At 40.5% G+C, this 24,141-nt stretch overlaps 2 protein-coding genes across 2 annotated transcripts in view; both read right to left on the reverse strand.

Annotated features, from left to right (window-relative positions):
- The window catches only part of LOC142140844 (stromelysin-1-like), a 36,403-nt gene extending 24,426 nt beyond the window's left edge, over window positions 1-11,977 (reverse strand). Inside the window, exons 1-5 of the mRNA XM_075198793.1 lie at window positions 11,748-11,977; window positions 8,115-8,344; window positions 4,272-4,420; window positions 4,066-4,191; window positions 1,741-1,911 (exon numbers count right to left, since the gene is read on the reverse strand). Of these exons, the coding sequence (XP_075054894.1) occupies window positions 1,741-1,911; window positions 4,066-4,191; window positions 4,272-4,420; window positions 8,115-8,344; window positions 11,748-11,906 (835 nt within the window). The 5' untranslated portion in view covers window positions 11,907-11,977. The remainder of the gene's footprint in view (window positions 1-1,740; window positions 1,912-4,065; window positions 4,192-4,271; window positions 4,421-8,114; window positions 8,345-11,747) is intronic.
- Window positions 11,978-16,377: 4,400 nt separating this feature from the next.
- LOC142140845 (collagenase 3-like) lies at window positions 16,378-23,916 on the reverse strand. The gene is made up of 5 exons (XM_075198794.1): window positions 23,760-23,916; window positions 20,705-20,925; window positions 18,931-19,079; window positions 18,551-18,676; window positions 16,378-17,111 (listed from the first exon to the last, which is right to left on the reverse strand). The coding sequence occupies exons 1-5, from the start codon at window positions 23,883-23,885 to the stop codon at window positions 16,933-16,935; spliced, it is 801 nt and encodes a 266-aa protein (XP_075054895.1). The 5' UTR covers window positions 23,886-23,916; the 3' UTR covers window positions 16,378-16,932.
- Between the last annotated feature and the right edge of the window lie 225 nt (window positions 23,917-24,141).

Genomic DNA, 24,141 nt, shown 5'->3' on the forward strand with positions numbered 1-24,141 from the left:
TTTCATGTCTCTATTTTATGAATGCTCTATTTTCCCCACTGTCCAGTGCCGTGGAGCACTGTGATGCCTTTAAAATCATTGACAATATTATTAAATAATAATAATGATGATAAGTGTTTTCTATGTATGTATATGGGCTCTAATAATCAGTTGAAAATTTGGAAGTTATTGTTTACAGATGCACCCTGCAAGAAAACAACATTGACTTCCCCAAGTGGATGCACAAAGCCAGCACAGGGGTCCACATGGTAATGCATACACGTAAGTCTGTCAAAAAAACTGCAGATGGCGCTAAAAGCTGAAGGCATGGAAGACCTCAGCGCTTAATAATGAAGAAACTTATATTTTTAGGTTTTTAAACGTGTACAGGAGAGTGGGAGTGCGGCAGCATAACTGAAATGCTATAAAAGCTGTAGTTGTGAGAATGTTGGGTATACCTTTTGATGTTTGACGTATGTGCAAAATAATAAACTAATTTGCCCCTCTTGCATTGTAGCATGGTTTGTCCCGGAGAACATTTACTCCTATTTTGCCTTACTTTCCTTAATGACCCATTGTGGTTAAGTTGATGAAAGATTGAAGTTCGTGAAAGATTTGTATTCATATTCATATAGTGAATGGCACATAATGGCAGATATACTAAGAGGCTTTACTAATTCACTTGGCAGATTTACTAAGTGTTTTATGTTACCTAGGTGGATGGGCTTGGTTGAAAACAGTAGACACAGGAGACCCTATCACAGGCTTCTCATTAGGACACATTATGCGCATCAGTGGAGACTCCGGGCCTGAGTCAGGAGAGCTAAGCATAAAATAGGAGTAACATTTGCACCTGGGCAAAACCATGTTGCATTGGAGGGGGAGGTAAATTTAAAATGTGGGGACAGATTTATATTTGGGGTAGGGCATGTCCTAGATCAACTTTAAATTTCAGTGTAATAATAAAGCTATTAGGTATTTGTGTGCTAGATGAAAAAACAGCCAGTATTTAACTTATGTGCAGTGGCGGATCCAGGGGGGGGGGGGGGGGGGGGGGCGATCGCCCCCCCTAGCAGGGGCTTGCTGCCGGCTACTCTGATTGTGTTTTAAACACAATCAGAGCAGCGGGACAGCACATTATCACTGCCGAACGGACCTGCACATACAGTGCAGCCGCCGGCAGCCTTAGAAGTTAGAAAAGGGGCGGGGTCTAAATCCCCCCCCCTATATCGCCCGGGGTAGAAAAAAATTCTAGATCCGCCCCTGCTTATGTGCAAAATAATACATTTTTGCACCTCTTGCATTGCACATTGGTTTGTCCCAGAGAACATTTACTCCTTTTTTGCCTTAAGGACTCAGGCCCTCCCCTGTCTATGTATTGTTGTCATACAAGACGATGGCTAGGAAGGTTCCATAGAAAGACACCTCCTAGAATATCTGTATTGTATAGCCATAGTCTGCTTATGCGATGTGACTTAAAATAGTGAAACTTATACTTTTTCCCAATAATTAATGAGTATATTAGTCATTAATAATAAGCCTCCCAGGAAGATTTTGTAAAGGCAACACTGAATTATAGAAGCCAACCAAGAAAACTGTCTTGGCTGCATGTCAGCTACAAAACATACTGGTTGGAATTGCAGCTTTCACTTACTATGAGTCATAATTTTCCAGCTAGGCCAATCAGCATGGAATAGTGAATGTTAATGCACATTGCTTATTACAATCTGAAATATAAAATATTTAAAATATATACTATACCATACAGAGCTTGGATTCCTGTAACATCATCTGCAAATAGTTTAAAGTTGGCCGGGACCACAAATGAATTATCTTGAAGAGTTGGATACATTATCGCTTGCTTATCTCTTGAATGTTCCAGACCCAACGCGTGGCCCAATTCATGAACAGCAACTAGGAAAAAGTTGGTACCTAAGAAAACGAGATTTTTGTTAGAGTTAATAGGTGTGATTTTAGCACTTTCAGGGGAGGACCTTCTAATAAATACTCTACCAGGTCTGAACGTGCTTAAAGGGGATCCACCCTCAATAACTATTTACCAGCACAGCAAAACTTCAAACACGGGTGTTTTGATCAGAGATTGGCCTTCTCTCTATTTACAAAGCCTCAAAGTCAGTAATAGCCATCGCCAGGTATTTCCAGGGATTGCCTTTGCCGGCTGCCTCTTGCCATAGCTTCCCCATGCAAAGCATCTCAGGATGGAAATTGCAGCAGTCATAGAGGGAAAAATGCTTTATTTAACTAAATAAAGCATTTTTTTTCCATTTTAAATTATTTTAAAGTTGTTATATATTATTTTCTATTTATTTTTTTACTTTATTTTATTTATTTTTATTTATTTTGTTTAATGTTTTTTCAAATTTTCTTTGAATCTGCAACTGGAAGCCAGAGACCGGGCTTCCAATGCTGTGCAGATGTGTGACCTGGGGATGCCGAGTCAGGCATGTGCAGATGGGATACAGACGGGCCGGTGAAGAGGTAAGTCTCTACTTACCGCTGCCAGTCAGCCTCTCCGGGGAGCTGAGCATTGCTCAGCTGACCTTTTAATGGTAAAGAGCAGTGATAGAAAATCTCTACTATCACTGATTTTTGTTAAATAGCCCCCTTAAAAAAATGCATAAAAAAATTGTGCATGGTCTATTTGTATAACTTCCCAGGAAAGACTAAAGAGTCTAAACATGTTTAGAGTGGAGTAGAGAAGGGAGAGGGAGAATATATTAGAAGCTTTCAAATTTATCAAGGGTTTTAACAAGGTACAGGAGGGAAGTGTTCTTCAGAGGCAGACAAGTGTTATAACAAAGGACATGATCTTAAACTGGAGAATAGTAAGTTTAGGGGAAATTTGAGGGAAAAATATTTAACTGAAAGGGTAAGGGACTGGTGGAATAGGCTCCCAATAGTGGTGGTAGAGGCTAAAACAGTAATGGAACGTTAGGGAATTTAAAGATGTGTGGACTAGATATAAGGCTAACATGCAATCATGGCCAAAAGTTTTGAGAATGACACAAATATTATTTTTCCCAAAGTCTGCTGCCTGAGTTTTTATGATGACAATTTGCATGTACTCCAGAATGTCATGAAAAGTGATCAGATGAATTGAAAGTAATCTCAAAGTGCCTCTTTGCCATGACAGTTAACTTTCTAATTTAAAAACAACATTTCCACTGCATTTTAGCCCTGCCACAAAAGGACCAACTGACATCAGGTCAGTGATTCTCTCGTTAACACAGGTGAGTGCGTCGACGAGGACAAGGTTGGAGATCACTCCGTCATGGGAGGCCATCAATCAGTATGTGGTCCAGAAGTTGATTGACAGCATGCCAGGGCGAATTGCAGAGGTCTTAAAAAAGAAGGGTCAACACTGCAAATATTTATTGTTTGCATAAACTTAATGTAATTGTCAATAAAAGCCTTTGACACTTCTGAAATGCTTACTTCAGTATACCATAGCAACATCTGACAAAAAGGTCTAAAAACACTTAAGCAGCAAACTTTGTGAAAACCAATATTTGTGTCATTCTCAAAGAGCAGAGAGAGTTAGGGAGAGAGTCCTGCCCGGCTGCTTTGGTTGTGTCAATCAGAGCAGTTGGGCAGGACTCTCTCCCTAACTCTCTCTGCTGAACGGATCTGCACATAGTGTGCAGCCGCCGGCAGCAAGCCCCTGCTAGGGGGGGGCGATCGCCCCGATCGCCCCCCCCTGGATCCGCCACTGATGGCGGCCAATTAACCTACCAGTATGTTTTTGGAGTGTGGGAGGAAACCGGAGCACCCAGATAATGGTCCTGATCATAGATTCATAAATGGAACTGATGATTGCCCTGATATATGTCTACTCTGAAAGATCCTGCACTCCATCAGTTTATAAGTTTTGTTCTCTCTCTGTCCAAAAATAAAATAACAATTCTCACAAAACATAATTGTTTATGTGGCATCATATTTTAGACCTATTTTATGGATCCAGTCTGCAGCTTTATCAGCCCACTTTTTAATTTACCGCTGGGGGTTTCATTACTAGTAGGGTCATTTCTTGATATATCTGTGTATTAGTTGAAATATTACCCTTACCTTGCCTCCCCAGTGTCCATGTCTCAGCCTCATCAAAATGAGCATCTCCTCCAATACCCTGGCTTGGTGCATATGCATGGGCCAAAATTCCAAGCGGACCATCAAATGGATAGAAATCACCATGGTCTGCACAAAAGAGTAAAGTCATTTTTTAAATAAATTATTTATTCCAATTCTCCAAATCCCATAGTTTATCACATCCTCACCTTTATAACTAAAAGAGATCATAATATCAGCTACACCACTATGGGCCCGAAAAAAATTCAAGGGGGTGACCTCACTCCAGAGCCTGAGGGCCTGAGCAATGGCGTAATCCACCTCCGAGTTAGGGATGTCCGGGGTATAGTTTACAATTCTGTGAAGAGGGAAAGAAGCTATGTATTATACATACAGATTATAACCAGAATATAACAGGCTCCCCCACCAATAAATTCCCCCAGCATAAAACATCAACAAGGCGTGAGGGTGAATGGTTTGGGTGACTTAACAGATTATTGGGAAGCTGCAAGCAGAGAACTTACAGCATTCCTATTGGTCCATACAGCCACACCCACTAGAGAGATGAGGCTGCGTGGAGCAATCGCTATTGCTCTACAAGGCCCATGATGTGAGCCAGGAAAAATTCTGTGCCCACACCAGTCAATGGCCCTTGGGCCCCCACAAACCTTTGTCCAGCCTTGTATAGTTACAAGGATTTATTTTGTCTCCTTTTAGCTTACGTTAACTTAATCTTAATGGTTTCTCTGTATGGGCACTCATGCAAGCACTGATGGGAAACGCATTGTAAAAGCTTTGGGAAACGCATTGTATCTGATGAGTGGAGGAAAAGTATTTTATCCTTATATATTTTACTATGATTATTTTCAAAGAACTTTTATTATTTTCTTTTTTTATTACTGCAATTTTGCTTATTTTCCTGGTTAAAAAATAACAGCACCTATTCATATGTATATGAGAGGATTTTAGTTCTGAGAGTATTCCACTAAGAAAGACTCAAAGCTAATGACAGACATTGGTCTAATGAATGTCCAAAGTGCATAGACCACCAACAATAGGTGAGTGCAGCTTTAACATGTGAAGAAAATAGATGAATCACACAGATTATACTGTTGTATATCTTTTTGTTGTTTTCGGTTTAATATTGGAGTTCTAAGGATCTACACATGCTGCAGCAATTTTTCCACATATTAGATGATCCATAGAAGCAAGGGTGTTGGCTTCTCTGTCTCCTGGCTGCGATCTCCTGATCCTGAGATTTTGCCCTCTTTTGGCGCTAATCAACATTCTTCAACATTCTTCTAAAATTTGCTATATAAATAACTGTTATTATATGAGGATTGCAATATAACTTGGTTAATAGTAGAGATGCTCACTGACCCCCGTGTTTTGGTTTTGGTTTTGGATCTGGATTACCGTCGTGTTTTGGTTTTGGTTTTGGTTTTGCCAAACCGTCATTGCGTGTTTTGGTTTTGGTTTTGTTTGATTTTGTTTTGCTATTTTGTTTAAAAATCAATGTTTTTGGGCCTAAAATAACCAAATTTAGTGCTCCACCTGTTTCTTGGATAAATAATGTAATTGTTAAGCTAATAAATTATCCAAAATACAGTTTAATTCCTGGTAGGCCTTCATTAATTCGACACACAAACCAGATTGTCTTCCTCTCCATCTATGAATATTGGCAATGCAGCCATCGTCTTTGGATGTATATTACACCCTACACTTATAGTTAAATATGTAAAGAAATGGACAAAGGCAGTTTGGTTTCTGTCTCTATAGGCCCCCCTCCACTTGTATAAAATACCAAAAAATTCAGCCGTTATAGACTGTACAATATTAATTGAAATGGAGAAAGCCAGTTTGGTTTCTGTCTCCCGATTTCCTGATAGGTGTCCCAGACTCCTGAAAGAGCAGACCTTTCTTCTGCATCATGTTGGCCCCGTCCACCACGGCAAAATGACGCGTCCGCGTCATTGCATGGCGGAGGCGGGACCAAACTTACGCGATATACCACGCCCTGCCCCTTCTGTTCTCAAACCACTTCCTCTCCGGAGTTGGCAAGTGCATATATCGGTCACTATAATGCTCTGTGTGTTTTGTAGAGGTAACTGTAACACTCTTTGTATTGTACAGAGATCACTAGAATAGAATCTGACTTTTAGGTGATTATAGCACTGACATAAAATAGTTTTGTATAATTTATTGGCTATATAACCAAACCCACTTTAGATAGACCAGCCAGCCAGCCTAGTCAGAATTTTAAAGCTATATAAGCTGTGAGCACAAGCAATTAACATAAAAAAACTCTAATACCTTCTTTCCTTTTGAGACATTAATTAACAAATCCTATAAAATATTATTTTCTTGCAGTAATTGTCATTTAAGGTACTGTATGTACAGACATTCAACTCACTCCTTACATGCAGGGCCGCCATCAGGGGGTTACAGGGGGGACTGTTGTACCGGGCCCGGGCTCACCAGGGGGCCCGGTACAACAGCGCAACACAAACTTACCTGGGGGCCCGCTGTTTTGCAGTCCGCTGGTCTCCGCTATTCTGCGCTGATGTCTTCAGCCTGGCTGTCACAGGCAGATCACATGATCGCAGGGGGAATGATTCATCCACCCCTGCGATCGCATTCTGGTGCCTGGCTGTCAAGGTCAGGGGCGCACAGAGGATTGTCGGGTGGGTTTCTCCCCGGCGCACCGAAAAAAACCCAAACAAAAACACGAGAGAGAGCTGCTGCGCATGCGCCCGCGCATGCGCAGCAGCTCCGTTTCGCCAGCGCTGTCCTATACAGCAGCCGCGGCGCTGTCTAAGAAGCGTCTGCAGCGGTGCTGTATACAATACAGCACCGCTGTATACAATACAGCACCGTATTGTTAGCGCAGGGGGGGGGTTACTAGAGACTCAGAAACCCCCCCTGCGTGCGCCACTGAAGGTGGCAGCCAGGCTGAAGACATCAGCGCAGAGCAGCGGAGACCAGCAGACTGCAAGACAGCGGGCCCCCAGGTAAGTTTGTGTTGCGCTGTTGCTCATAGTGGGGGGGGGGGCGCTCATCTGGGGGGGGGAGGGACATGAAATATGTGCTTTTTCAGGTTTTTGTGGCTTACTTTTTGCTATTTTCAGTAGGGTGCAAGGTCTGATTTTAAACATAAAATAAGCTTTTTAGTTCATTGCAAAATGCGTACGTCGTCCATATTACAGTTTCTGCGCACCCTGACATGGGCGGGGGAGGGAAGAGACACGTACGCCCGGGTACAGTAAAGGCATGTTCATCTTATTGCTCTCTACTTAGCGGTGCAACAGCCGCATATATACACCTGTCGTACCTGTTGCTCTGTTACGACTTCTCTACGCCTGGAGCAAAGATCTATACACAGAACTGCGCAGTATTAGAAAACGGTTTAAATAAAGCTTTAAAAAAAAAAAAAAAAAAAGCCATGTTTCCCCCCCTCAAAAAAAGAGATTCAAGCAGTAGTGCGCATAGCCTGGGCTGGTTGCGCAATTGCGGATAGACAACCATTACCACACTGGGCTGGTCACATTACAACAGGGAAATAGGCAGGGAGAGGGACCACATTAGTACTGTCTTGATTATATGTGTCACTTTTGTGTTTGTTTTATTGTATTTTTTACATTGGTCGAAAAGCACCTACAAATGATCTTTTCCATATTAAGTCCCCAGAAAGGTGCAATAGCAGAGGATGAGTCCTAATCACCGGAACGCCCTGAGTTCGCATGAAATTCAGGTTCTCCACCCAGTTGGAATAATATTGTTCCTCAAAACCAAGTGTGGGTGCATAATTAGGCGAATTCATGTGCCTAGCGGCTAGGCACATTAATTCGCCTAATTATGGGCCCTAGCCCATACAAAGTAAGGAATCCTTCATTTCCCCAACACCCCCCCCCATTAGATCATACAGAATTTTGCCCACAAATGCATGCACTTCCCTGTAAAACCATTTGCGCAAAAGTAGGTGTGTGACATCACATTTGTGTAGAGCCTTTAGTGTCTTGCAACTAGTACACGTCTTATCTTATCCAATCTACCTGTAAGTTAGTGATGTCTTCTCCCATTTAGGATTCCCAGGAAAATGACTGAACCTTTGGACGTCAGGGACTCCGCATCTGGGTTTCAGCATAACTTGCAAAGTTTCAGCGTTTATTTTTCCGGTGATGTTAAGACCAAAAAAAGTTTGCATGTCCTTGATTTTTTCTTTGTTTGGTTTGGATCTTGTTCTGCCCTTGGCAACTCCACTGTAGAAGTGATTTATGTATTCCTGTTAAAATAAATGATTTTATGTTTGAGTTTGGTAGAATGACATTTAAATCTGCTTCTACATTTAAAACTATTTTCTCTGAATGAAATTGGATTTACACATAGGCCATTCATTGGACAGATGTTAGTAAACCAAAACGGATGCATTTGTGTTGTCTGTGGAACACAGTAGTCAGACGAGATGATTTCAGATATCCTATCAGGAGTCAGTTCTAAAGCCTCTGTTCAATTAGCCGTGTAGTGTCTCGCGGACATTCCGGAGACACTGTCAAAATCTCCGCTCATTGGTTCCCACTCTACTGCTGATGGCCTGTCCTGGCCCTACATGATGTGTTTTGGTTTGGACAGTACCAACTATAAAAACACAATGTATATTTTCCAAATTATCCACTGTGAATTAATGTATATTAATTTTGATAGATTCATTTAATTTATGATTTTAATTTTGTTTACAAGCAAGTGTTGATGTATGAGTTTTAGTTATGGTAACAAATAAACATTCTGCGATAAATCGAAACTAGATTCTGTAGATATTAAACTACAAATATAATTTTAATTGTTGTAATTGTTATATTTTTCAGCAGGACCCTCTTGAGATATGTTGAGGTCAATATTCAGGAGATCATGTGCAGTGCCATTTTCTTTCCATAAAAACACTTGAATTTGGAAAACTGAACAAAATTGTGATTCATCAATTCAGACCAGCCAACTGGAGCGAATTGGGTGGGGTTACTGAATTTGCAGGGTGAGCTATGCTGCTCATTTTTAATTTATTTCTATCAATTATAGATTTTTTTTAAAAATTTGCAATTTGTGACATTTGCAATGAATTTATATCCATACTTGCGTAACCTGTAATACAGTAAATACAGGTTACGCAAGTAGCGTAGCGCATGCGCTACGTTACTTGCGTAAGCGCTAAATACAGTATTATGTGATTTCCCCACTAGCGTGGGAAAATACCATAATACAGTAGTTAGCTCTTACGCAAACAGCGTAAGAGCATTGCGGAACGGACCTCCTACTAGGTAGGAGGTGTTTGCGGCGGCTCCTGGGTTTTTTATTTTTATCTTCAATCAAGCCTAAAGAGTCGGGGTGTACAAATATGGGCCCCTTCTGGGCGAAGAGTTCCTGTTGGAAAAGATTTCCTTATGGAGGTACAAATGGCTGGGACTGGGGCAAGCCGGCAAGATGGATTTACAAATAATAAGTGACATTGGAGCAAGAAAGAATACATCATTAGTAAGTATTTGTTTTTTTTTATTTTTAATAAATACTTGTGGTTTAAAAGAGGGTGGTTAGTGTCTTTATTGTGGGTTTTATTGTTTTTAATAAATGTATGTGGTTTATAAGAGGGTGTTGTGGCTTTGTAAACTTTTTCCTTTGTGGAACTACAGGGCCCAGCAAGCCAGGGATGTCAGGGCATGTTGGCACTTGTGGTTCTCCAAGTGCCAACATGCCCTGGCTGCCGTGGGTATGCTGGTGCTTGTAGTTATACAAGCACCAGCATGGCCACACTGTTTTTGGCAACCTGGCTGGCTGGGACTTGTAGTTCCACAAACAAAATTGGTGTCAGTTTGTTTTTTTTACTACTTTCCGCCGTATTACCCTACTACACACAGCCCAGGGGTGGTAGGAAGAGCCCTAGTGCTATCAGCACTGGGCTGGTTCTTTCTAGGGGGGGGGCGCGCGTTTTTTTCAACGGACCCCACTCCCTAGGGAATCCAGCCCAGCGCTGAACAGTCTAGGGTTGGTTAGTCATTATGGCAGGGGGACCCCTGCCGCGCGTCTCCCTGCTATAGTGCCGCCAACCCTGGCTGGTTTGCCTAGTGCTGGTAAAGTGAAAATCGGGGGAACCCCACGCAAAATTTTTCCCCGATTTTCACGGGACCAGCACTAGTCAGGCAGCACTAGGGTTAAGCATTAATAGTGGGGGGACCTCACGCTTTTTTTATGACAGGTCAGTGTAACAGTGATGTGTTTACAACTCACTGTTACAACACAGGAGAGTTTGCCAAACACAGGAGAGTTAGCTAAACTCGGGAGTGTTTACATCGCTCAAAATCGCCAGAGATGACCAGCGATTTTGAACATGAGTGTCAAAATCGCAGCTTGATACATTTCCATTTTTTTTAAAAAAAATCGCGGGTAAACACCCGCGATTTGCCGCGATTTAAACACGCTGGCAAACTCGCACTTTGATACATTTACCCCCAGGTGTCTAATGTGCCATTTATATGAAACAGTGATCAAACATCAAACTTGTTGGTCCATAAAGTGTTTTCTTTCCCTTCAGTTTCCAGATGTTTAATATAGAAACATTCAGAATAATTATTATCATGAAAATATTTCTGTTCATGCACCAGGGGTGTAAATTATATTTTGTTGCCATCAATATGTATACAATACTAAGCTGTCACAGATATTACAGTTATTATGTTTTGAAATGGGGGTTTAAATCAGGCCTGTCCAACCTGCGGCCCTCCATGTGTTGTGAAACTACAAGCCCCAGCATGCTTTGCCAGTAGACAAGAGTTGATAGCTGGAAGGGCATGCTGGGACTTGTAGTTTCACAACACCTGGAGGGCCGCAGGTTGGACAGGCCTGGTTTAAATTAAAGTACCAGCACAAACGTGTATTCACACAAAGTGCTAACAGAAATCATTACACATCCGAAATATAAGTGAGAAATTTACTGGTGTACGATGGTTCAAATCCAAGTGTCAGCTACTTTACTACTACTTTATCTCCTTCTAAGGTCAAATGTAGAATAAAGCCATTCTTGACTCTTAGGGCTAGATTTATTAAGCTGCGGGTTTGAAAAAGTTGGGGTGTTGCCTATAGTAACCAATCAGATTCTAGCTGTCATTTTGTAGAAGGTATTAATAAATGAAAGCTAGAATCTGATTGGTTGCTATAGGCAACATCCCCACTTTTTCAAACCCGCAGCTTAGTAAATCTAGCCCTTAGATGTGAATTGCTGGGTAACAAACACCAGTGCCCCAAAAATATTATTCCAGTTAAATAGTACCAACAGATCATCATCATCTCCATTTATTTATATAGCGCCACTGATTCCGCATCGCTGTACAGAGAACCCACTCACATCAGTCCCTGCCCCATTGGAGCTTACAGTCTAAATTCCCTAACATACACAGACAGACTAGGGTCGATAGCAGCCAATTAACCTACTAGTATGATTTTGGAGTGTGGGAGGAAACCGGAGCACCCGGAGGAAACCCACGCAAACACGGGAAGAACATACAAACTCCACACAGATAAGGCCATGGTCGGGAATTGAACTCATTATCCCAGTGCTGTGAGGCAGAAGTGCTAACCACTTAGCCACCGTGCTGCCCCATAAGCAGATCATAAGCCTGTAGTACATCAAACCCTATGCTTACCTGAGCCTTTGTCAAGTCTTCATTTGTTAAGCCTTCGGAATCTGTAGACACGTTTTCAGCTTTTGGTTTTTCCCAGTTACTAGGTCTATCTTTCATTGAAGCAAAGTCAGCTACACAGACTAATAGAAGACTATGCACGAGGAGCCACAAGAGAACCATCCTTCCTTCTCACAATCCCTGCTTATCTCAACTGTTACCAGAGCATTTATTTCCAACATACAGTATAGTGTGTCAGAGTTTTATACAAACTGTGGACTTCCCCCTGGCTTTTTGTGTCATGGTTTTCTTGTGAAATACATTTGTTGACGATTAGAACGACAACAAACCCCCAGGCTAACATTCTTTAACTTTTGTTCCCAAATTGCAGAGGCCTCCAAGGGTAACATTCTTCCCGGGAATTAATTCACAACAACATTCAGGTTAATTACAGGCCATGGATAAAAGAGGGAAACTACAAACATTTCTGCCGGCATGAATCTACTTGTGTTCAGCAGTTGAAAGATAAGCAATGATGAATCTGTTTGAACAAAAGTGTTCCTGTAAATCTCAGCTGAAGGGAAAGGGAATATTGCTGGTAGAGATGATTAATGACATTGATTTAGGACACACATCTACATAGATTGTTCAGGTTTTAGAAAATCACAACATATTATCTAAGGGTAGTTTGTAAGGAGTTGTCACAAGGACAATAGATTTGGATTCCACAATTATACTAATATCTGGCTATAAACCGCCAAATATTAGTATGACTGAGGAAGCCCAACTTCTACAGAAAATTGAAAAAGCTACATAACTAGGTCAAGTTTTAATTATGAGGGATTCTAATTATCCGGACATTGATTGGAGTACTGAGACTTACGGTACAGCAAGGGGAAATAGGTTTCTGAGCACGCTAAAAGATCATTACATGTCCCAATTAGTAGAGGAACCAACTAGGAACTGGACTATACTGGACCTAGTAATAACATGTAATGTAGACGTAATATCAAATATTCAAGTAGGAACACTTGGGAAACAGTGATCATAATATGGTCTCATTTGAAATTAGTTTCCAGAAGCAACAGTATAAGGGATCAACTAGGACTTTAGAAAGGCAAATTGCAATATGCTGCATAGACTGGGATAAAGTTTTTGAAAGAAAAAAATACGGAAGAAAAGTCTTTAAAATGTTGTTGGAAACATACACGTATAAGTTTGATCCTCTGGGAAATAAATGTAAAAGAATTAAGTCTATACCAATGTGGCTAAATAAAAAGGTAATGGAAGAAATGCAAAGGAAGAAGCGTGTACTTAAATTGTTTAAGTCTGAAGGGTCTGAGGAGTCCTTCCGTAGGTACAAGGAATGTAATAAAACATGAAAAAAGGAAATTAGATTGGCTAAATTAGAAAATGAAAAACAAGTTGCAAAAGAAAGTAAGATAAACTCCAAAAAGTTTTTTTTAAGTATATAAATGGCAAAAGGATTGAAAAAGATAATATAGGACCACTGAGAAGTGAGATGGGTGCATTGATAAATGATACTAAGAAAAAGTCAGAGGTATTAAACACTTTCTTTTCTTCAGTATTTACTAGAGAGGAAGAAATGGTAGGAATAATACATAAAAACAGAAATGAAATCGTACCATTAAGTTCAAAGGTGACTGAAGAATATTAATATAAATAAAGCTCCAGGTCCAGATGGTATACACCCAAGGGTTCTTATGGAGCTAAACTTAGAAATAGCTAGACCACTATTCATAATTTGTATAGATTCAATATCATCAGGCTCAGTACCAAGGGACTGGCGAATAGCAGATGTGGTGCTGTTGTTTAAAAAGGGGATGAGATCACAACCAGTGAATTTTAGACCTGTAAACCTGACATCAATAGTGGGGAAACTACTGGAAGGTATATTAAGGGATAGTATTCAGGATTACTTGGTACGCAATAAGATTATCAGTGGGAATCAGAATGGATTTGTGAGGAATAGGTCATGTCAAACTAATCTAATTAGTTTCTACAAGGAAGTTAGTGGGAACTTAGACCAGGGCAGCACAGTAGATGTGGTCTATTTAGATTTTGCAAAGGCCTTTGATACAGTGCCACACAAGAGGTTGGTTTACAAAATAAGAGAGCTGAGTCTAGGAAACAACATTTGTACTTGGATCGAAAACTGGTTAAAGAATAGGGAACAGAGAGTTGTGATAAATGGAACATTTTCTAACTGGTCAAAAGTTTTAAGTGGAGTACCACAAGGTTCCGTGCTGGGGACACTCCTTTTTAATATATTTATTAATGACTTTGGTGATGTTTTATAGAGTAAAGTTTCCATTTTTGCAGATGACACTAAACTCTGTAAGGTTATGCATTTAAGGATAAAAAACAAGCAAACAATCTATAAATTAAATGGGATTAATTTAGGGGAATCTATAATGGAAAAGGATTTGGGAGTGCTCGTAGACATTAGACTTAGCAATAGTGCTCAATGTCAAGCAGCAGCTGCAAGGGCAAAGAAAGTATTGGCATGCATAAAAAGGAGCATAGATGCAAGGGAAGATAGTGTAATTTTGCCCATGTATAAATCGTTGGTAAGACCTCATCTTGAATATGGAGTGCAGTTCTGGGCACCACTCTATAAAAAAGATGTTTTGGAACTAGAAAGGGTTCAGCAAAGGGCGACAAAACTGATAAAGGGTAGTGAGTCATTAAGTTATGAGAAAAGATTAGGCATGTTTACTTTAGAAAAGAGGTGTCGAAGAGGGAATATGATTACTATGTACAAATACATAAAGGGTCATTACAGAGAACTGTCATGCAAACTTTTTACCCCAAGGACTATACACAGGACACGCAGTCACCCCCTTAGGTTAGAGGAGAGGAAATTTCACAACCAGCAAAGGAAGGGGTTCTTTACAGTAAGGGCAGTCAAGATATGGAATTCACTGCCAGGGAAGGTTGTGATGGCAGATTCAATAGATATGTTTAAGAAAGGGTTAGACAAATTTTTAGCAGAAAACTATATCCAGGGATCTGATCGTTAATTAAATTGAAGTATTGTAGTGAATATAGGGAAAACAGAGCACTGCAATATTGGATCTGGATTGATTTTTCCCGATTGAAACAGATTGGCGGTTGCTTAATCTGGATCAATTTCAAAAATAAGTCAGGGATCGCAGGAGATCCAAAATAGATTGAACTTGATGGACTGGTGTCTTTTTTCAACCTCATCAACTATGTTACTAGGTTACATCAACATTATTATTTGGCAGTGCTTTTAAATATAGGTTACTGCCTATTGATGCAAAAGGGCATAAGTCTGTGGGACAAGAAGGCAACACTTGCTGTAAAGATTACAGATGCAGACGTGAGGTGTTAGGGTGTTCCTTATGGAGTAGGTACAGTCATACACCTAGTTTTGTGGAGCAGTGCAGAAACAAGAAGGGGGAGGGAGCACAATTTTTAAGGGGCATTTTTGACTGTGTGGATTATTTGTCCATGGTGTAGGCCATGTAGAAACTTCCGCTGTATTTGTACTGCTACCACGTTACCATGATGAATGACTACAACCCTTTAAAATGGTTACAACACACCTCATTGGAGAATGACAGATTGTTGCGGTGGAGTCTTATTCTTCCATATTTATAACATGCATAGTGTGCATAATCAAGTAAAGGCCCACAGTAATGCAAGTGGACTGTCCTGAAAGATGAGCCGGGCTCTTCTGTATAAATCACAGTAACTGTGAAAACTGCAGGACAAGAAGCAAGATTGTGGCTATATGGCCTGCAGGAAATGCTTTCTTGTATTTAATATATGTGTGGCCACTGTAAATGTGTATGTGTGTGCAGAAATATAAAATATATATATTTATAGACACACAAATATGTGACATGTATAACATCTTCCAATGGAAACAAAAGCACAGCAATATTGACGATCCCCCCAATCCTGCTGGTCCAGAGTGGTGGGTCTCTGTTCATCCATGGGAGTGCCAAACTGTGGTTTGCTGCTGCGGTCCAGTCCTGGAGTCCAGAGTACAGCGGCACCAGAGGACCTTACAGTAGTGCCATGAAGGTTCTGCTCAACCTGGAAGGTGACCTCCCGGAACACAATGTACTGCAGCCGAGATCCTAGGTCCTAGCTGCTGGATTTGCAGAACAGGACATGCTTTGCTGTCCATTCTTTACACCTAGCCCAAATACACCACAGAACAGAATGAATTGACCGCTGTCATCTCAGTTCTAGTTATAAACAATAAAGTGCTCAAAATGCGAGTTCTGTAATTTAGTGCAGAATAGTCATACTCCAAAGCAAAGCAGAACTCGTAAATTGTATCACTAGAACTTTGCATTTCTGCAAAAACTGAATCCTCCCGTCTCATGCTCTTATTACTAGCTCACGACTGTTAATGGAGACATTATTATGCTTAATTCTTTTCACATCACTTTTATTATCTGTCAATATATTTATTCTGTTTATGTTTGTTACATCTGTAAGATGATTGGTGCTGTGGAAGGTACAACCCCTTATAATTAAACAATGATGACAAAGGATCTAGTAGTGATCTGGGAGCTCACTTTGATTGGCGGATTGGCCGGACCTTGCCGACAGTAATTAAGCAGACAGAGGAGAATCTCAGAAATACAATTAGTTGTGATTTTGACATAACAACGTACTTTATTATAAGCACACATAACGATTGTAACGTTGTACTAAGCAACTATTATAGATAGTAAAGACCAATGACATTGCAAGAATCTCTGTCCTTGAACAAGTTTTTTTCATATTTCCGTGCATGGTTACAATACTTTTATGTCCGAAAAACCGAGAGAGTAGATAGTTAAACATATTACTTTTTATCCCCCTGTTTCAGTCTGTGCAATAATCTTGGTTGAAAGTAACCTCAATGAAAGGTATTATGAGGGGTGGCTGAGTGGCACAAACTGAGAAACATCCAGGAGATCTACGCTGAAATTATAGAATGACTTATTGTTCTCATGAACGCTACACTGTCTACCATGACCGGGGCACCAAGATATAGATTGCTAGCTCATCAGGTCATAAGTGTTAGCTATGCTATATATGTTTAAAATTATTTTAAACTTTCTGTTTGTAAATATTACGTTCATAGCAAGCTTTAGCCAGGATATACACAATAAACAATCATTGATAGAAGGTCATGCGGCCGCTGTCACTTCCTGAGGTGCTACTTGCGTCTTCTGCCGTACAGCGACTGTATCCCGTTGACGTCGTCCTGTGACAAGCGGAAGTTGTCGGTGTTTACATAACGATAGGTGGGGAACATGAGAGCCGCGGGATCGTTAGAGTGATCTAGCCCCAAGGAATGACCAAATTCATGTGCAGCCACTAGAAATAAATTAAAACCTGGGGGGGAGAAATGTATAGGGTTACCGACACATAGTAATATATATCATGCATATTTATACATGCCGCAGACGTATATCAATGTGCAGAGGATTCTATCAAGATAGATGCATAGGTTAACGCGGAGGTGGAACTAGTGAGCTGTGGGCCCCGTTGCAGGGAAGCGGGGAGGAAGGAAGCGGGGACACAGCTTGCTAGTCGCCCCGTGCATAGGGCCCCATTATCGCCATGGGCCCCAGTTTACCATTCCTGCTGCACCAGAGTTCCGCCACTGGGTTATTGCAAGGACATAGTTCGCCACAAGGAACTAGGAAAGCAAGGCTGTACATTTTATTCTTTGTGGAAAGTTTTTTTATTGTGATTTCCTTTTGTAGTCTTTATGATTTTCATTTTTTAATCTATTTTAAAAATTACTTTGTAGTTATATGTGTAATAAAAGTCTGCATTACAACACTTATATTGCATTATTAGCTCTAGGTTACCCATAGTGCTTTCATTTGAGAGTAACTTTCCCCATATAGTTTAAGTGAATTGCAGTCAGTATTTGGTAATGCCATCTGTTGTACATCTTGTGATATATAACCTCATCTGGTTCTAGTGCTGGAGGCTGGACAGACAGGAAGAATCTGCATTTCTGTGTTTGGTAAATGAGTATTAGGGGGGGAATTCAATTGGGCGAATTACTGTAAAAAGTAGTGCAATCTGCGCACTATTACTGATATTACGGTAATAGTGCCCATAATTACCGTTAATACGGTAATTTCAACGCCGGCAGAAATCTGTGTTAAAATTACCGTATTACCAGTAATACACTTAGCGAGGTGCTATTCTGGGGGAATTGAATTTCCCCCCTTAGTGTGTACTGACAGAGCGTTTTCAAGAGAAATCAATATTATAGAAGATTCTAGCTATGTGCACCATGCAGAATGAATGTCACCACTTACATTTTTTTTAGTGTGTGCGTATGCTTCTAAATCCAAATTTTACCTAGTCCAGTGTTGGCTAATCTGTGACACTCCAGGTGTTGTGAAACTACAAGTCCCAGAATACCCTTTCAGCAATAAGCTGCTATATAGTGGCAAAGCATGCTGGGACTTGTAGTTTCACAACACCTGGAGTGTGACAGGTTAGCCAACACTGACCTAGTCTGTAGTGACTGTACTGAGTGTATTGGACATATTGCCGTCAAGAGGAATGTTGGGCCAGGTACAGCAACTACTTGGAGCTCGTTGCATAGCCAATGGGGTGTGTCCACACAAAGCTGTTGGCCTCTCCCATTCCACAGACAGGCCAGGGCTCAGCACTTTGTACCTACTCCCCCCCACCTCCTATAACCCCTGACTAGACATGTTTTACTATATTTAGCCTCTTATTAGCACCAATGATTAAAATTATTTTAATGAAACATAAAAAAGTATGTATACATAGAAACAACGTACCTGCTCTGTTATTGGTCCATCTCTCATCTTCATCGAAATGCGCGTCACCCCCTATTCCAGTACTTGGGCCGTAAGCATGTGCCAGCACACCATTGGGTCCATCAAATGGTGACCGATCACCGTGAGCTGTAAAACAGTTATTGTTTCATTTTACATTTCTATTGCTTTTTTATGTCAATGCTTTTAGATCAATATTATAATAAGCAATATAATATAAATATTTGAATTACACACTGTATAGTGTTGTAGTCCATTCTATCTGTACTTAGTATTTCTTTATAATATCAATTAACAGCTGTAACATCTCAGAAGGCTAATAATCAGGGTAAATTGATTACATTGTTTTAGAATAACATATATATTTTTTAAAATGGACTTACATCGTGGGGAAAATTGTATGACAATATCCGCTGCTCCGCTGGTGAGTTTACTGAATCTTAGGGGAGTCACTTGGCTCCATACATTGAGTGCTCTCTGTATTGCGTCTTCGACCACAGCGCGAGGTAGATCCGGAGTGAAATTTACAATTCTGGTCAACAGGGATAAACAGAATAATACAAGTTATATTTTATAATTTACCTCAGGTCGTTCATTTTTTTTTTTAGGAAATGTGTATGTTTTTGGGATACTAAATGCAATTTGTGAACCAGAAAAAAAATATGTGGGCCTCCATCGACCTTCATGGAAGCACATGGATTTGTGGGACAAGATGACGTTGACTGTGGAGATACTGGGCCTGATTCATTAAGGAAAGCAAAGCATAAAAAATGAGTAACTTTGCACCTGGGAAATACTATGTAGCATTGGAGGGGGAGGTACATTTAAAATGTGGGGACAGATTTATAGTTAGGATAGAGCATGTACTGAATCAACTTTAAATTTCAGTGTAAAAATAAAGCTATCTGGGGGTAAATGTATCAAGCTGAGAGTTTTTCGGCTGGTTTTAAAAACCAATCAGATTCTAGCTATCATTTATTTAGTACATTCTACAAAATGATAGCTAGAATCTGATTGGTTGCTATAGGCAACATCGTCACTTTTCGAACTCGCTGGAAAACTCTAAGCTTGATACATTTACCCCCTAGTATTTGTGTGCTACACGAATAGGCAGCCAGTATTTAACTTATGTACAAAGTAATAAACTAATTTGCACCCCTTGCATTGTACAATGGTTTGTGCAGGTGAAAATGTACTCCTTTTTTTGCCTTACTTTCCTTAATGAATCAGGCCCCCTATATCTGTACATCTTCTGAAGACTGTGTGTATCTGGGAGCTCCTTGCTGAATTTTGGGTGACAGACTACATTTCAGTGGCTGATCTTCAACCTTTCTCTATACTTTAAATGTAATGCCTATTTTACAATCCAGGTGCACTGTATATGGGAAAGGGCATTTATGGTTGGAATTCTACAAATGTCATAAAACAGCTGTGCGGAATATATAGTCTCAATGTTCCCTCTCTCTGTCATGATATCAAGTTAGGACATAAGTGAGACTCAGGCAGTATTTAAGGGAAAGATGCAATAATTAAAATTAATGAATTACTTTGAAGTGACATTTTTGGGATTTTCTAGGGCAGTTCCAAAAATCTGAATGTGGGCATTCCCTCATATGTTTGTTGGGTAAATAGATGCAGTAAAGCATAATGAAATGTAGTACGGGACAAAACTTTGTAGTAAATTGCCCTAATGATCCAACAGTGTTGACAATAGATATATATATTGCAGAAACAGGCCATGGACCATTGCAGCATTGTTGTCATTATGAGATACTCTCATATGTTGATATTTAAAACATGAACTATACACTCTGAAATATCACTTAATTGCAGTGAGGACCCCTGGACTAAAATTTGCCCTACTACCAGGTTTTATTTAACTAGTGTCTAAATTAACCCTGGATGTTGAGGCACCCAGACTGGGTTCTGTTTGGACATCCTTATTTCCAAACCAACCCCCGTTTTGCAGCCCTAGTGTAAGTTCAATGTTGCTTTGAGTGCTGCATGGTCACTGTTATTGTTATCTGACTATAATTGATAATTTTATGAGTTGTCTTTCCTGACAATGAAAGATCCTGATGAATGCTGGGACCCCCTACCTATTATTTTGCCTTGGGCACTCTCATCACTAACTCTGGCCCTGCTGTGTAGACCCACCTGTAGGTCAGGGAGTTTTGTGGCCATTTGGGTCTTCCAGGAAATGCTCGGAACTCCGCCACATCTGGCATTCCGCATCTTGGGGTTTTCATCATAGTCATTGTTTCTCTGTTCAATGACCCCGTTATCTTCATTCCAAAGAATTTTTGCATTTCTTTAATCCTGTCAACAAATGTGTTCTTTGCTTTGTTGGTGGTTGTATAGAAATTGTTTAGGTAGTCCTTAAAGAAAAAAAATATGCAACTGTATTAGGCTGTAGGACAACATGGAGTAATATGATTTATGGAACTCATATGTGTTATTAGTGTTACAGACATTAAAACAATTTATGCTGTCTATAGAAGTTTATGGCTATCAAGGGCTAGACACATACTCTAGCAATACCTCTTGGTAACAGTACTTGATGAACCAATAATTCAACTGCCATAAAAAGTGGGGCGTGTGCACCACTTGATGTAGAACAGATACAAACCTGTATTTATTTATAAAATGAAGAAACAGCCCCCATGAAGCTCTGTATTGGTTCACTACAACTCCTACACTGCAGAAACCTTTCTTTTATCTATACAGTATGTTGCTGTGATGGAGTCTGAACTAATAACCAGCAGTTTTTGAATGCATAGTAGGCCAAAATGGACATATCAGGAATTATGTGTAAGTCTACTCTAGACTACTTATTCGTTTTACTTTTGTTGGTCATGTGAGGCAATACTGATTTATAGCCAGTGTGGCCAACTGGAGGACCAAAGATTCAGATGGACCCTTACTCTTACCCACCAGAACTTTGATAGCCAATTAAGAGGAAGTACAGAGCAGAGGACTCTCTATAGCTCCATTCTACTATTGTCACTGATGCAGATGGTGTGTTGAGAAGCCGTCATAAGTGCTAGATAACCCTGGCAGAAAAAGGTGTTGGCATTGTGGAGGAGCATGTGTTTCCACCGGCTGATAGGATGAGTTGGGCAGAGAGAGGGTGTTCCTTGCTAAGTACAGAGTAGATGGACCGCTGCATCTAATTTTACAAAGCAGTGCAAAAACAAGTGAAAAAAAGAATCTGAGAGGGTGAATATTAACAGACACTCCTAGCTTTGTGGAAGGCCATTCTTACTCAGCAAAATCTGTTGAAGTTATGCTATTTCTTTTTAATAGATTGTTCTTGCATCTTCTGCTTGTACTGCAGGGGATGCACATTTAAAGGCACACTTTGCCTTATGTTAAACAAATCTTTAGAGACACAATTGTTACTGGTAATATAGATCCAGATGTCCCTTCACTCGTGATAAACGTAAGCCATACAGTAAATGAGGCCAGGCGCGGGCTGGCAGGTTTCAGCCCGGGGGGCGCACAGACGGCCGCATCACTTGACACGCGATGTGGCCGCGTCATAACATCGCGTGTCATGCGATGTGGCCGCCTGTGCGAGCTGCCGCGTCATAACACCGCGTGACACGCGATGCAGCCGCCAGTAATATTAAGAAATTACAGCATCCACGGGGGTGGACAGGGGGAGGCGGCCGGCCTGAACAGCCGTTAGACTGAGCGGCCCGGGTGCCCGCTGCCCCCCTGCCCCCCCCCGATCCAGCCCGCCCCTGAATGAGGAGAAAGAAGATTTCACTAAAGTGGTAGAAGGTTGGAGTTTGATGTAACATTTACACTTTTGCACAGTTTTTCCCTTTGGAAATGTATGCTGGGTGTGTGTATGTGGGCACTGCTGGGATACATCCAGTGAGTGTGTGTGCAATGCCCGGCATGTGTATGTGCATGCCCGGCATGTGTATGTGGGCACTGCTTGGATACATCCAGTGAGTGTGTGTGCAATGCCCGGCATGTGTATGTGCATGCCCGGCATGTGTATGTGGGCACTGCTTGCATACATCCAGTGAATGTGTGGGCATTGCTGGGCACAGTATGTATGTGGGCACTGCTGGACAGATACATCCAGTGAGTGTGTGGGCACTGCCTGACAGATACATCCAGTGAGTAAGTGAGCACTGCTGGGCACATTATGTATGTGGGCACTGCTGGACAGATACATCCAGTGAGTAAGTGAGCACTGCTGGGCACAGTATGTATGTGGGCACTGCTGGACAGACACATCCAGTGAGTGTATGGGCACTGCTGGGCACAGTATGTATGTGGGCACTGCTGGACAGATACATCCAGTGAGTGTGTGGGCAATGCTGGGTTGCTGGGTACAGTGGGTATCTAGGCAATATAATTTAATGGTTACTACTGGGCACAATATGTATGTAATAACTGTTGCTCTATGGCTGCATGCAGAATCATAATTGGGGATGTTTTAGGTGAAATACAAAACTAAGACATGAACTATTCCCAACACTTTTTTTAAAAAAACTCTAGAATGGGTTTTCACGCTAGTGGTCTCTAATTACCACAGCCCCACACTGTTTATATCAGTTGCATTTCTGTTTTAAAGCTTTTACTATACTGTTCTTGAAACAATGAAACTATGACATGATAATTATTTTATTATGTAGACGTCTCTTCCTTCTATTTATTTAAGAAGTAAATATGCCCTTTTAATCTATCCTGCAGCAATTGTTATATGCTCCACTTTTTTATGCCCCCAAAATGCAAATATTGTAATAGGCATTAGCCAAGAGAGTTAGGATAAGACGAACATGAAGTTGTAAAATAAATTCTTTCTCTTGCCCTAATTGATGAATCAATTATTTTAAATAATCCTCATTTATAAGATTCATTAATTCAAGTGCATACATTTTAGTCCAAACTATTTAATAAGCTTGTAGGAATAGCATTTCATAGAATATTATAGTTCTAGACAAAGAAATATGTAGCAAGGAATGTAAAATATAGACAGTTTATATATCCATTCATTCTGGATACGTGTCCCATGTTTAAGATATGACAGTTAGTAATCTCACCTATTTTTAGGATTTATATACATTCAAAAGTCTTTCTGGCAAAGTCTATTATGGATATAAAGTACTTCACCTATAAATTATTTTAGTCTCTATACTATGTTTTTACTTTTTTCCTCAATTGTGATTATTTTCCCCACCATGAGACTTACCTCTGCATACTTCTGGTCCATAGAAGACATTTTATCTTTGTTTTCTAGTCTTGGCATCCCAAGCACGCCATAGGACAATAAAATAGGGATAAAACTATAAAGGTGCAGCATTGTGGCAACCAGCATTTAGAGCCTGCAATGTGTTGTGCCGTTCAAAGCCCCATCTTTTATAGAGGAGGGTAAGTGTTGCAATGCGGTGATTCATTTCACAATTCACGTAGGTCTATTGACCATTAATATTTCTTTAAGCAGTCATGTACTAATTGTCATTGTGTACCAGACTCTATCGACCTACACAATTTGTCTGCGGGAAACCCACAGGATTAAAATAGATACAAACTTCCTTGTTTTGGTTGTAAAATACTCTTGCCTGAAATCCTTC

The sequence above is a fragment of the Mixophyes fleayi genome, chromosome 2 (genome assembly GCF_038048845.1).
Source record: "Mixophyes fleayi isolate aMixFle1 chromosome 2, aMixFle1.hap1, whole genome shotgun sequence".
In the NCBI taxonomy this organism is placed as follows: Eukaryota; Metazoa; Chordata; class Amphibia; order Anura; family Limnodynastidae; genus Mixophyes; species Mixophyes fleayi.

Excerpts from the sequence above, each read along its gene's own strand:
- LOC142140845 (XM_075198794.1), bottom strand. The coding sequence starts at position 23,885 with ATGCTGGTTGCCACAATGCTGCACCTTTATAGTTTTATCCCTATTTTA. Across the intron at positions 20,926-23,759 it reads TGGACCAGAAGTATGCAGAG|GACTACCTAAACAATTTCTA; the intron begins GTAAGTCTCATG and ends TTTTTCTTTAAG. Across the intron at positions 19,080-20,704 it reads CAAAACTCCCTGACCTACAG|AATTGTAAATTTCACTCCGG; the intron begins GTGGGTCTACAC and ends CCTGTTGACCAG.